The sequence below is a fragment of the Silene latifolia genome, chromosome 6 (genome assembly GCF_048544455.1).
Source record: "Silene latifolia isolate original U9 population chromosome 6, ASM4854445v1, whole genome shotgun sequence".
Taxonomy (NCBI): Eukaryota; Viridiplantae; Streptophyta; class Magnoliopsida; order Caryophyllales; family Caryophyllaceae; genus Silene; species Silene latifolia.
Genome location: NC_133531.1, coordinates 127,868,949 through 127,883,538, shown reverse-complemented (window position 1 = coordinate 127,883,538; position 14,590 = coordinate 127,868,949). Strand labels below are relative to the sequence as shown.

At 35.3% G+C, this 14,590-nt stretch overlaps 1 protein-coding gene and 1 long non-coding RNA gene across 2 annotated transcripts; both read left to right on the top strand.

The window, feature by feature from the left end:
* The first annotated feature begins 893 nt into the window (after positions 1–893).
* On the top strand, positions 894–3,080 carry LOC141658987 (uncharacterized). The gene is made up of 3 exons (XR_012549556.1): positions 894–1,034; positions 1,119–1,183; positions 2,594–3,080. It is a non-coding gene; the product is annotated as an uncharacterized LOC141658987 (long non-coding RNA).
* Positions 3,081–12,295: 9,215 nt separating this feature from the next.
* On the top strand, positions 12,296–14,352 carry LOC141658986 (cyanidin 3-O-galactoside 2''-O-xylosyltransferase FGGT1-like). The gene is made up of 2 exons (XM_074465692.1): positions 12,296–13,202; positions 13,771–14,352. Exons 1-2 carry the CDS (start codon positions 12,311–12,313, stop codon positions 14,259–14,261), a joined length of 1,383 nt encoding a protein of 460 aa, XP_074321793.1. The 5' UTR covers positions 12,296–12,310; the 3' UTR covers positions 14,262–14,352.
* The last annotated feature ends 238 nt before the right edge of the window (positions 14,353–14,590 follow it).

Here is a 14,590-nt window from a genome sequence, read left to right as displayed (position 1 = left end):
GCACAATAACTCCTAGTAGCGTAATCCAAATGCGACAATTTTTTTTTTTCAAATTGTAGTTCTCGGAAAGATGAGCGATTTAGAAAAAAAATTCGTTACTTTTGGAACTCATAAACACGAGTTATGACCTCTTTAAGATTTCCGAATCAAAATTTTGGGTATTTCGTGCAAAATGGCAAACCTTAGGGGTACCGCGTGAATTATCCGTTTTTTTATATTCATCTTCTCTGAATTAAACCAAGCATATTCTATCATCAAAATACAAAATCATACTCCCTCCTATTCTCTAACATCTTCCACATTTCCTACAACGACAAATTCGTGTTCACCAATTAGTCTCCCTTGTGACATGCACTATCTGTCACAAGGGAGAGACGGGTCGGTTCCATACCATATTGGTTAATATGGGTAAAAGTTGACCCATTTTTATATTAATTAGTTTAAAGTTGATTTGACAATACATGATAAAAAAATAATTAAAAAAAAAGAAAAAACAAAATATGGGAGCTTTCCCAGACGACTAGTGCTCTTTTTTCTCTTTTGCAGTAATCACCATCACCCAATTTTCAGAATCCATCTTTCCTCTCTCATCCAATTTTCAAAATCCAAATTAATTCCTCTCTCTAAAAACATCATCTTCATCTCCATCAAATAAGGTGGTAACATTTCCATCAAGATCTGGGTAAAAAAATGCTAAAAAAACACATCCAAAGAAGCTTGGAAAAAATCAATCGAAGGTAAAAAGTTGATTTTTGTGTTGGGTTTTTTTAATTATGCAAAAAGTTTAAATATCTATGTCGTTTTTTACTTAAAGTTGATAATTTTATTGTTTTTTTGTTTGTTTTATGTTAAAAAGGCTTGAATCTTGTGTTTTGATTTGTAGATCTAGGGTTGTTGATACAAAAATGAGAATTTTATCCAAATTAGAGAGGTTTAGAGTTGTAATCTTAGTGAAAAGGTAAAAATCAATAGTGAAAAGGAATGCGAAGTCAATGGTAAGGAAGTTTCAGGATCCGAAGATGATGGTTTGCAAGGTGAATCTTAGCAAATTTGTTGTTTTAATGATTTTAGATCTGTTTTTTTTATGTGTACAACTAATGGGTTATGTTGGCATGCAGATGCACTTGACAAAGTTGTGAAAGTGGCAGAAAGAAGAGCAAGGGACAGGCAAGCATAGTAGACGGTAAGTTGAAAATGTGACCATGTATTCTGGAAAATGTTCATATGTTTAGTTAAAAATGTAACCTTCTTATCAGAGTTTATTTATCACTATTTTTTGGCTGGGTTCGTCTAACCTCAACAGGTTAACATCTAAGGTTAAAACATAGTCACATATGGTGTCACTTATAAAATGTTCATATGTTTAGTTAAAAATGTAACCTTCTTATCAAAGTTTATTTATCACCATTTTTTGGCCTGGGTTCGTCTAACCTCAACAGGGTAACATCTAAGGTTAAAACATGGTCACATGTCAATTATAAAATGTTCATATGTTTAGTTAAAAGTGTAACCTTCTTATCAGAGTTTTTTTTTCACCATTTTTTTACCTGGGTTCGTTTATCCTAAACAGGGTAACATCTAAGGTTTAAACATAGTCACATATAGTGTCACTTATAAAATGTTCATATGTTTAGTTAAAAATGTAACCTTCTTAATTATCAGAATTTTTTTATCACCATTTTTTTTGCCTGGTTTGGTCTAAGCTGAACAGGGTAACATCTAAGGTTAAAACATGGTCACATATGGCGTCACTTATAAAATATATTAGTTGGTAATATGTCATAATGTTAGTCAGTTGATGTACCCATTTGATGATGTTATTGTTTATAAGTAGCAACATCTGAAAATGGCAACCATAATTAGGATGTATGATGACATATGTTTGAGTGTTACTATGTGACCATCTTAGTTAGCTGGGGTACCTATTTTAGAATGTGGTTGATTGAATGTGAAAACATAAGAAAATGGTAACAATAAGTAGGCAGAATGATGACAAATTTTATAGTTCTAAATGTGACCATCTTAGCTGTAATATAGTAGTGTTATAAGTTAAGTTTAATATGGTGACATCTATGAGTCTGAAATGGCGACATGTCTGTTAATACTAAAAAAAAGTGACCTTTTATGTTATCTGAGGTACCTATTTTAAGTTGTAGTTGATTAAATGTGAAAGCATACAAAAAATGGTAACAATAAATAGGCAGAATGATGACATATTTTATAGTTATAAATGTGACCATCTAAGCTGTAATATGTACATTTTTTTAATTGAGATGAATATTATAATAATGTTATAAGTTTAGTTTAATATGGTGACAGCTATGCTTCTAGAATGGTGACATGTTTGTTAGTATTAAAAATGTCGCCTTCTTTGTTAGCTGATGTACTTATTTGTTGATGTGGCTGAATGTATGTGAAAGCATTTAAAAATGGTAACAATAAGTAGCAAGAATGATGACATATTTTATAGTATTAAAATGTAATAACCTTAGTTGTAGATGTGTTTAATTGAGTTGAGCATTAGAGTAGTGTAATAAGCTTAGCTTAATGTGGTGACATGTTTTCTCTAAAATGGTGACATGTTTGTTAATAGTAAAAATCGTAAAATGGCAACATAAATGGAGGCGGAGCCTACCGTTCTGAAGGAGTGAGAGCACAAAAGCAGCAGACAGATGGCGGAGAAGCGGAAGAATCGGAGCAGACCTTCACGCAACAATTGGAAAACGACCTCGTCTTCTATGCTGCCTTCATTGCCATGCTTGATCAAGTAGATAAGGCTATGGACAACGTGGTGCTCCAACCCTCGTTTGACCTGGGATAGACGACATTGGCATTCCGGAAGCGGCACCAGCCCGGTCTTATGAGCTGAGGTACACCTGTGCTAGAGATCGTCCCCCATGAGGTCCAGTTTATAACAACGCTAAGGATCATGCCCCTTCCCCAACCCATCCCCAAAAGCCTGGCAAGAAGAAATGAAGATGGGTTAATGTAAGCGTCGTTGTTAGATTAACAGTGTAATATTTTGACGTAGTAGTTGGTTGTTTGGTTAATGATGTAATATTTTGGGTAAGACTTTTTAGACGTTCATGGTGGTAAGGATTGTGCGACAATCCTTCTTTTGTGACAGTTGTGACCTATGTAGAACAATGTGATGACAGTTTAGTAGTAATGTGGTCACATTTTAATGTTGTGCAGCAATGTGACCATGTGGTTATGAAGCAGAACTGATCATTTAGTCCTTATGTTTCCAAGACTTGACTTTTTATAACAATGCACATGTTTTGGTGGTAACATGTTCATCTTAAGGTGGTAACATGTTCAACAATTATTTATATGTCACCATCTTTAGAGTATTATGTTTGGCTGTAAACAGAAATCCACCCTGATATATGTGTGATCATGGTTGGTCATTTATGTTAGGAAAGCTAACATTTTTTTTATCACCTTCCAAAAAAGAACATATTATCTAGTTAAAATGGTAACATATGGCATTGTGAATGTTGGCATTGTGTATAATGTGACCATTTTATAGAGATTGTATTGTGTAAAAGAACAGAATATGTACTGATCTTTCATATATGTTGGCATTGTGTAGTGTATAATATGACCATTTTAGAGTTCAGTGTTACCCTTTTAACCAGAACATATTATCTTGTCATAGATATTGATCTTTCATATATTTATATATTTATTAGTTAAAATGGTATCATATTGAGCAAACAATGATACATTTGTGAGCAAGAATGGTCACATATGTGAGCAAAATAAGCAAATATTGGTATATATCAGAATGTTTACACAAATCTGTCACAAGGTAAGCTTCGAAGTTTACCAAAAAAAAACCATTTAAATAGCAAAAACATACAATCAAACATGACAACATTAGTCCACTACTTTGGTGACATTAACCGATTTAGTCCATATTAGTCAAACAAGCGAGGGAGCGCAACGTAGATGGTATGTCATATCAGACGCGGCACAACGACGTACATAATACTCCCCTCTGCCCCAACTTCAGTCCCTTTCCTAGCCTTCTTCCTCGTCCACATGTTCCTTTTTTTGTTGATTGTGACCCTTTGTCGTACAACGTACGAGGTCAAGAATATAAGGCACAGACACATCTACGGTTGGTTGATCTTCCTCCATATTAAGCTTAGAAAGCAACAATTCGACCTCCTCATTAGCTTTAATAAATAGATTACCCACGACAGCTCTTGCATCAAAAACATTCTGACATTTGGCGATGAGATAGTTGATTTATTAATACTAAATCCCTTAAGTTGCGAATGTTTCTTATACAAGATGAAGATGTGTTCCCATTTGTAGCTTTTATTCCAAGTAAACAACCTGATACATCAGTACCTATGATAAGATATATTAAGCTTTGGTTAAAAGGGAAACACTGAATTGTAAACAACTTTTGTCAGAATGTCACCATTTTAAGTTTTAAACACATAACATGCTGTCACATTTCATAGTAAAACAACTACATATCACACTATAATGGTCACATTTTAATAGTTTATCAGAATGTAACCATATTTAGTCAGAATGTCACCATTTTAAGTTGTAAACACACACAACATGCTGTCACATTTCTTACTAAAATGTATACATATAATAACTATCATGATCACATTTTAACAGTAAATCAGAATGTAACAAACTTTAGTCATAATGTCACCATTTTAATTTTAAAGATTAATACCTATGATAAGATAAACAAAAAAACTAGGTTTTGTTAAAAAAAACACTGAAGTCTAAAATGGTGACAGCCTACACTACACAATGGTAACATATATTAAAGATCTTAAAAAGGCAACACTGAATTGTAAACAACTTTTGTCAGAATGTCACCATTTTAAGTTTTAAACACATAACATGCTGTCACATTTCATAGTAAAACAACTATATATCACAACTATAATGGTCACATTTTAACAGTACATCAGAATGTAACCATATTTAGTCAGAACGTCACCATTTTAAGTTTTAAACACACACAAGATGGTGTCACATTTCATACTACAACGTCTACATATCATAACTATCATGGTCACATTTTAACAGTAAATCAAAATGTAACCAACTTTAGTCATATTGTCACCATTTAAAGTTTAAATATTAATACCTATGACAAGATAAACAAAATAACTAGGTTTGGTTAAAAAGGTAACACTGAAGTCTAAAATGGTGACGGTGTACACTACACAATGGTAACATATATTACAGATTAGTTCCTATGACAAGGTAAACAGAAGAATGCCTTTTGGTTAAAAGAGCAACACTGAACTAGAAAATGGTCACACTATACACTAGACAATGCTAACATATATGAAATATCAGTACCTATAACGAGCAACCAAATTTTAAGATTTGGTTAAAGTGACAACACTGAACTCTAAAATGGTCACACTATAACCTAAAATGATAATCTGTTCAAAACACATTTGTGTTTCTTTAAAGTTAGCTGTTGTTAGTTTTATAGACGTTAGCTTATGCACAATTAATCTTCATCTTCAACTCCAACAACATCAACACAGATTCACTCCCAAATATTAATCTAAAAATTGACCTAAAATCTCATGTAAATCGTCAAAAATCTCATGAAAAAAACCCGTCAAAATTGCTCTAAAATCTCATGAACAAAAATATGAATAAATAGCTTAATAAATACAATCCTTTACTAATCTAAATCGTCAAAAAAATTCATCAACAACACAAACATTGCATTCTAACATTTATGCGACTAAATTTGTCAAAAAATCGTCACAAAAATCTCATAAAAATAAATAAAAAACAAACCTTTGCTCATCAACATCGTCGCAAAATCACCGTCTTTACCATCAACCAATACACCATCAGCCGACAGAATTAGCGGTCTCAACATCAACAATTTGTTGATTATTTTCATCCTCCATTATCGAGTTCCCAACCATATATCCATGGTTTTGTGAGAAAAGTATGAAGATTTGATGATACTTTGAATGGATGATTATGATTGTGAGAAAAGTATGAAGATTTGATGATAATTTTAATGTATGATTATGAAGAATGAGTGGATTAGGGTTGATGGAATATTGTGTCCATAGATGAGGTAGGAAGTTTGGAGAGTTGATTAGCATTTGACGTAAAGATGATATGGTGATGTTTTTCATGTATGTTGGCATTAATTGCAATTGTACAATATGTTTCCCACTCACAATCTAACACAATATTATATATTTCAAACATACCCCACTATCCCACTACTATCCGGCCCATATTGCTAATACGGTATCTATTCGCCCCGTCTCTTGTTTGTGACGGATAGCGTCCGTCACAAACAAGAATTTGTGTTCACAAAGATCTCTCACTTTCCTTATTTGTCTATCTTTTGTGGTTATAATAACTTATAACCCCACACTCTCTCTTCTACTTTTATTTACATCCACATATCATCACACGACTAAATTCTACCCAAAAACTAATGTAGAAGAACATAGAGAATACGAGGGAGTAGTATCATACATCTTCTCGCAGTTCATTACCGCAATCAATCTCCAATTTATGGACTTCACAAAGTGCCATCAAACCGTCTTTTTCAACAAAATTTGAAATTGATATCAATCTTGATTATTTGACTAATTTGCAGTTAAATTGGTTTATAAATGGGAATTAATGAAGCTATGTTATTGCTTTAGACCGGGCCTATATCATTATTTGATGCCTCCAGTTGAACAATCTTTTGAAAATGGTAAACACGATATCATCGAAGCTTTTCGGGTTGTAATTGTATTGAAATATTCCTATATTACCTTTTATTAAAGGGTTTATTGTCAAACACAACCTTTAAAAAAACGTTTTTTCCAAACACCACCTTTAAAAAAAAAGTTTGTAAAACACAACCTTTAATAAATTTTTCGTTGTCAAACACGACTTTTTGGCCGAAGGACTTAACATTTTGCAATGGGGTAACTTTCAGTCGACGTTTGAGATAGCAAACGATGTCAGTTTGAGGTGTTCTTAGACTCGTTGGAAAGGTGGAAATACAAGCTTTCCAGGGGTTATCAATACGATGGTCAAAGGTAGCCTTATGTGGGGCCAATTGATGTGTAAAGTAAGGCTGGTTGGAGAGGCTAACTCTAAAGCGAGTGGTCATAGGGTTTTTCGTGGGTCTTTAAATGGGGTTAGGTTATTTTATTTGGTCTAAAATTTGGTATATATATAGAAGGGAGTGTAAGGTAGGTCGTAGTTGTGTTGCTTTTGGTGGTTGTTTGTTGTAAGTGGTGGTTTGAGGTGAGTGAATTGACCCACACAAAAAAATCCTACTTTGACATTCTTTTGATTGTTTTTTACCTCCAATTTAACTCCCTCGAACCACCACTTTCAACCACCAACCACCACAAACAACACAACTAAGACCTACTTTGCACTCCCTGCTACCTACATACCAATTTTCAGACCAAACAAAGCATCTTAACCTCATTAAAAGACCCACTAAAAATCCTCGACCACCCGCTAATCTCTCCGACCAGCCTTACTTTACACAACAATAGACCCCACATAAGTCCACCTTTGACCATCGTGTTTATAACCCATGGAAAGCTTGTATTTCCACCTTTCCAACGAGTCCAAGAACACCTCAAACCGACATCGTTTCCTATCCCAAACATCGATTGAAAGTTACCCCATTGCAAAATGTTAAGTGATTCAGTCAAAAAGTCGTGTTTGGCAACAAAAAATTTATTAAAGGTTGTGTTTTACAAACTTTTTTTTTTAAAGGTGGTGTTTGGAAAAAACTTTTTTTTAAAGGTTGTGTTTGACAAAAAACCCTTTATTAAAAGACTAATTTGAATTTCAAGTTCTTGTGTAGGGAAATGAAAACAATGGAAAAATTACTAAAATGTCCATGGTATTACTGAAATTCGGTCCTAGTGTCGCTATATAAGGAAAAATGAGTTATTTAAGATAGTGCCATACTCCCTCTGATCCAGACAAATGGTAATATAACGAAAAATGGGTTATTTAAGAAAAGGTGGAAAAGTTAGGAGTAAAGTTGGAAGTTTTGAATGGGACCACAATAATAATATACTCCCTCCAATTCATGGTTTTCTTCCCCTTGTTTGGCGGCACAAGAATTAAGGAGGGAGTAAACAATGTATATATTGTACCATGTGGGCCTTGTAGAATGGAGAGGGGTAAAGATTAATTAGAAAATAAACAAGGGACCACCATTGCTTAATGTTAGTAATGGTTCCCTCCAAAAAAAAAAGCAGACCCGTTAATCTCTTTTAGAGAAGAGACTAACCATCCATAATTAGTCCTTCCAAAAACTACACTGATTCATTTTTTTTTTACAGAAAACAGGTTGTTAAACAACCATTACCTATGGAGACATGCCTCCATTTTACAATAATACACGATTTAGGAATAAATTACAGTACTTAGTGCTAATGAACAACTTAAAAAAACTACTGTACACTAATTAAACAAAGAAAACGTCTAAAATTTCTGGAATAGAGGACTTCAGAATTTTGCAGGGCTCTCTTTGATTAATCAACCAAGTTGGCTGTCCTTCAACCAAAGACCAAACATGTCAAAAGTCAAGTTACTTCAAGCTAGTCACCATAATAAATTTGGCACCAAAATTTAAATTAGGTGCCAAAATTTAAGAACATTTCATTTATGCGCCAAAAATCCAAATTTAAATTGTGCAAAGTTGAAGTTGTCTATATATACATTCATTTATCAAGATCACCAAAGATCTTCATTTATAAGCATCCAACCAAAACAACCCTTTAATTTATAAGCATCCAAATTAAAACAAACACTTTCATTTATTATCATCCAGCCAAAAAAATCTTTCAATAAATGAAAACAAAGAATCTTGACAACTTAGAAAGATCAAGAATTATTCAAGTCTTACTAGAAAAATCAATAAATGGAAAACCCAAGTATGGTGCAATGTCGAAGTGGCATCTCGGTTTGGGGTTTGCAGGAAGACAATCACGGACATATGGAATGAAGGAAATAGACAAAGACAAGCGGACAAGTAATAAATGTGAACAATGGAAACCGAAAGGCGAAAATTGAAAAGCAGGCTTCACTTTGATACTGAAAAGCTAGAGAGTATTGATCTGTTGAAGAGGACAACTCAACAAGAAGTTGCGATGGGATGGGGTGAGTCAATCCACAATTAACGATGGGTGGCGAAGACCATATCAACTCTCACACAAATGCAATAAAGCCAGGTTTGAAAGATGCCAATAAGCTTGATAAATTAATTTATTGCCTTCAACATTTACAATATGATCAAGTGTCCAAAAAATTTACTTTTAAGGATCAAAGTAATGTTGTTCATATGGATGAAAAATGGTTTTTTATAACCAAACCTAGTCAAAGGTTTTATGTGGGTAAAAGGGAAAAAAGACCTCATAGAACATGCCAATCCAAAAGATTCATTACTAAAGTTATGTTCATGTGTGCTGTTTTAAGACCCAAATATGGTCCTAATAAGGAAGTAATCTATGATGGGAAGTTGGGTTTATGGCCATTTGTAATGGAGGTTCCAGCTAAGAGGAAATCCAAAAATAGATGTGCAGGGACAATGGAAACTAAATGTATTGAGTCAATTAATAAACAGGTCACAAAAGAAATGGTGATCAACAAGGTGCTGCCAGCCATAAAAGCTAAATGGCCATCAAATTACAGTAAAAACATCATGTAACAACAGGACAATGCCAGACCACATATTACCAACAAGGATGCAGATTTCAAAAGGGCAGCAACTGAAGATGGGTGGAATATTGAATTCAGTTATCAACCACCAAATTCTCCAGATTTAAATGTACTAGACTTGGGTTTTTTAGAGCAATTCAATCACTTCAATGAAGAAAAAGTCCAAAGTAGTGAGTGAATTGGTAGAAAATACAACCAAAGCATTTGAAGACTTAGAAGTAATTAAACTTAACTACGTTTTCATCACATTGTAGGCATGCATGTTAGAAATAATGCAACTAAAAGGTGGGAATGATTATCCAGTTCTCATCCGCACAAGTCTAAATTAGCGTGGTGGTATACTACCCGAGTATTTGGATGCTGATGTGGAACTAGTTAAGGAGTGCATAAGATATGTAGAAAATGCAGGGCATGGTAGTTCTATCGGTGATTTAGTCAATACAATTAACAATGCGGTAGCATTGAGGAAGTGCTACGATCATCAAAGTCATTGCATAATGATCCAACATGTGACATTGAACTCGTTGGTAACATTACTGACCAACATGGTAGTAATGTACTAATGGCATAACAAGTTTCGTAGTATGTGTACAGGCAGATGCAAGAAGTAGTATGTGTAGTAGTATGTGTACAAGCAGATGCAAGGAAGCAAGCATGCAGGTTGAAGATTTTGAAGAAGCGAAACAAGCATCGAACAACAACCACATTTTGAAGAAGCACAACAACCATCAGACAACAAGCACATTTTGAAGAAGCAGTAATCTATGGTTAATTTTCAACTTTGCACAACTTATTTTGAACTATGATCATTAATGAAATGTAAAAGGCGCCTGTGCACTTGTTGTAAGACATCAACAATTTAGTCATTTTGGTTTCGAACAAAGCAACAACACAACCCAGACATAGCCTCATCACATATCACTGTGGTGGCGTAATGTTTGGATTGTGTCGTTCTTGGCAAAAAATGCTCTCAAAAACCGTAATCATTGAGTATTAAAAATTAATTTTAAGAGTAAATAACCCAATTTAGGCGACATCTTCATCATTAGTCCTCAACAACAAAAAAAAAAAAGCAACAGAATGAGAATTAGACCTCCCTTCATCTTCAGCTTTCTTTTCCTCTTTAACTAAAGCTTCAAGTTCAAGCCCAAACAATGGCCAATACGTAGCCAATTCCTCCAGAAACCAACGCCTATGCTCAGGCGAGTTTTGCCTCGCTAGCCATTTTTGTGTCCTGCTCTCAACATCTTCCTTCATAAACCTCGCCATCTCCTCCCTAGCCTTCCCCTCATCATCTTCTAACTCAATCTGCTCATGCATGCAATAATCCGGAACCATAGTATCCATTTCCCCCAACGAATCAGGGACATAATCACCAGAATCAGGGATAGGAACGGAGTTTTCAGTGAGAAAATCACCAGATTCCGGCATCAAATCACCAGATTCCGGCATAAAATCACCAGATTCCGGCATCATATCACCAGATTCCGACATAAATTCACCAGATTCCGGCATCATATCACCAGATTCCGGCATAACATCAACATATTTAGTCACCACATCAGGAGATTGAGTCACAATATCATCATGCACATGATCGTAATCAAAACCGGAGTTGTTGAAAAAACAACTGCCGTCATCAACTTCAAATTCAATGTTTTTTGGGGAAAAATTCATCGTGGGGATGATTATGTGAAGATTTAACAGTTTCAGAGTTTAGATCTAAGATTAGATCAGAAAACAGGAGAGAATAGGGAAAAGTGGCGCTTGATTTTAGGGTTTTTTTTCTAAGCTTTTAGAGAGAGAAAGGGAGGACGAAAATGGCGGAAGAAAGAGAAAGTAGGGTTTACGCAGGGGAGGGGGTTAATAAGGCGCGAATCATTAGGGTAATTGGGTTCTTAATGGGGTGGGCTGGGTTAAGTTAAATGGGTTTAGTGGTTAATGGGTTGGGTTATGGGTTATGATTAGTGTAAAATGTCTAAGTAATAAGTGGCAAAAAATGTAAATAAAAAAATATAACAAGGGCAATATGGTCATTGTATGTGTGCAAAACTTACTAAAAATGGAAAGGGGAAGAAAACATGAATAATCCGTTTAAGGAAATAGGGAAGAAAACAGTGAATTGGAGGGAGTATTGTGTAATTAAACATTGAGCGAGTGGGTGGCTGGGACATTTGATGCAAAACATGTAAATAACTAGTGGAGTATAAGGGTAACTTAGTCATTTCTTAGGCCAAATAAGATATGTTCATATGTTACTATTTGTCTGGTTCGAAAGGAATATTAAGAGAGACTTACTCTTACTCCGTATAAAAGATAAAGACTGTGAAGAGCATAGCCCCACAAACCCATTAATTTCCCTAAATGAGTTATTTAATGATTTGCTGAATTTTTCCATTTTCTAATTCACAGGGTACAGCAACTACCACCAGGCCCCAGTCCACCATACACATTTCAACCTCTCGTCATACCTCTCTTTAATATCCATGCATGCATGCAACTGACTTTTATACTTTTGTACTAAATATAAACTAAGTCCATCCAACACAAATTTCATTCTATTATTAGTTAAACATAAATCATACCAAAAATGTCTACTCAAGAGAAGAAGCCTTTGCACATAGCAATGTACCCTTGGTTTGCCATGGGTCACCTCACTTCATACCTCCATTTAGCCAACAAACTTGCCCAAAGAGGTCACATTATTTCATTTCTCCTACCTACTAAAACTCAACTCAAATTAAATTCTCTTAACCATCATCCTAACTTCCTTACCTTTTATCCTATTACTATACCACCTGTTGACGGCCTACCAGCTGGTGCCGAAACTACTAATGATGTCCTCCCATCGGCTAGGACTAAAATTATGGCCGCGAGAGACTTGACTCGCGACCAAATTGACTCTTATATGGCCCAACTCAAACCCGACTTTTTATTCTTTGACTCACCTGAATGGGTCCCTCAGGTTGCCCTTAAACATGGGGCTAAGCCCATTTACTATGCTATTTTTTATGTAGCAATGTTTGCTTATTGCAACTTCCAAGCAAGGAATTTACCCTTAAACCACCGTATTACGGAGGCTGATCTTATCGAACCACCCCCAGGGTTCCCTAGCTCCTCGATAAGGCTTCATGCCCACGAGGCGCGGGCCTTAGCGAGGGTGTTTTCGAGTGATTTTGGGAATGGAAAGACTTTTTTAGAGAAACAAGACTTGGGGATTCAAGATTGTGTGGGTATAGGGTTTAGAAGTGGTAGGGAGATGGATGGGGTTTATGCTGACTTTCTTGAAAAGCATCTTGGTAAACCCGTTTTATTAGCGGGTTTTGTTGTTCCGGACCCTCCCACTACTAAACTAGATGAATACTTTGATAGTTGGTTAAACGGGTTTGGTCATGGAACTGTGGTTTATTGTGCACTTGGGAGTGAAGGGTTCCTTAACAAGGAACAGTTTGATGAACTTGTTCTCGGACTCGAGCTTACAGGTATGTAACTATGTACGTAGTCTCTTATAGATAAAATCGAAAGTACGAAAAAATGTGGAATCAGAAATTATTATAATGACAACTTGAATAATATGAAAGTACAACGCACCTAGTACAAAATCTAATAGTCCTTCTAGCTTTTATTTTTCTTCCCGTTTGTCTAATATATGTGAGGAGTATTATAATGAAATGGGAAGAAAATAGCAAGCCGGAGGGAGTATTACAGTACACAAATTGTACATTTGTACCACATAGGACAGTCGTAGTAGTGATTTTCTGGACCACATTTGAAAATATCATGATTTTATGGATTACATATGAAAATCATTTTAAGACGAAATATACGTCTTAAATTTAAAACAGGTCAAATATATCTACGTGAAAGAAATAAGAGAAACTCAGAATATATTGGTCATAACAAAAGAATTGTCCTATATATACCCATGTGGGACGGGATGATGTTTGACCCATTTTATTATTAGGACGAATGTCTTCGTCTTAAGGAAGACTAGTTGTCTGTTACTAGGGAAATTCCGTTCAGCAATCCTAAATCATCAACGTTTTGCAGGTAAGCCTTTTCTGGCGGCCATTAAGCCGCCAGAAGGCTATGAAACAATAGAGTCGGCCTTGCCAGAAGGATTCGCAAAGAGGACGAAAGGAAAAGGAATAGTGTACGGGGGTTGGGTGCAACAACCGTTAATCGTGCAACATCCTTCTGTTGGATGCTTTGTGACACATTGTGGCACGGGGTCGCTCTCAGAAGCATTGATGGGAGGTTGTCAATTAGTATTGATGCCTCAAGGCCTTGATCAGTATATTAATGCAAGGGTCATGAGTGTGGATATGAAAGTTGGGGTCGAGGTCGAGAAGGGGGAGGATGATGGCTTCATCAGCAGGGAGGCCATTTGCAAGGCGGTCGAGTTGGTGATGGATGAAGAAGGTGAAGTTGGAAAGCAAGTTAGGGCAAACAATGCTAAATGGAGGGACTTGTTGTTCAAACAAGGTCTAGAGGAGTCTTACATTAACAACTTCGTTACGAGTTTGAGAGAATTGCTTTGATGAAGTTATGTACTTTGTTTTTGTTTTACCTCTTTGTTTTTCTCTTAATAATTAAATAAAAGTGGTGCATAGGGCACCGCACTACCGTATGATTTAGAGTCTATAAATCACCCTTTCACATTTTATATATCTTTTATATATATCTATATAGGGTCGGAATCCGGTGAGAACCACTAGTATAATGAGAACCACTATTGAAATCTAAAAATAACACGGATGACTGTACTTTTGAAAAAATCAAACGACCTTCCAATTTTCCAATCCTTAGTCGTTTTCTATTTCTCCTTTCTTTCTCTCTCTTCTACTATCAACATCTTCGACAACCCTAG

What these genes read in the sequence shown, in the direction of transcription:
- LOC141658986 (XM_074465692.1), top strand. Translation starts at nt 12,311, where the DNA reads ATGTCTACTCAAGAGAAGAAGCCTTTGCACATAGCAATGTACCCTTGG. An exon ending in TCTCGGACTCGAGCTTACAG is followed by an intron (nt 13,203 to 13,770) that starts GTATGTAACTAT and finishes AACGTTTTGCAG; the next exon opens with GTAAGCCTTTTCTGGCGGCC.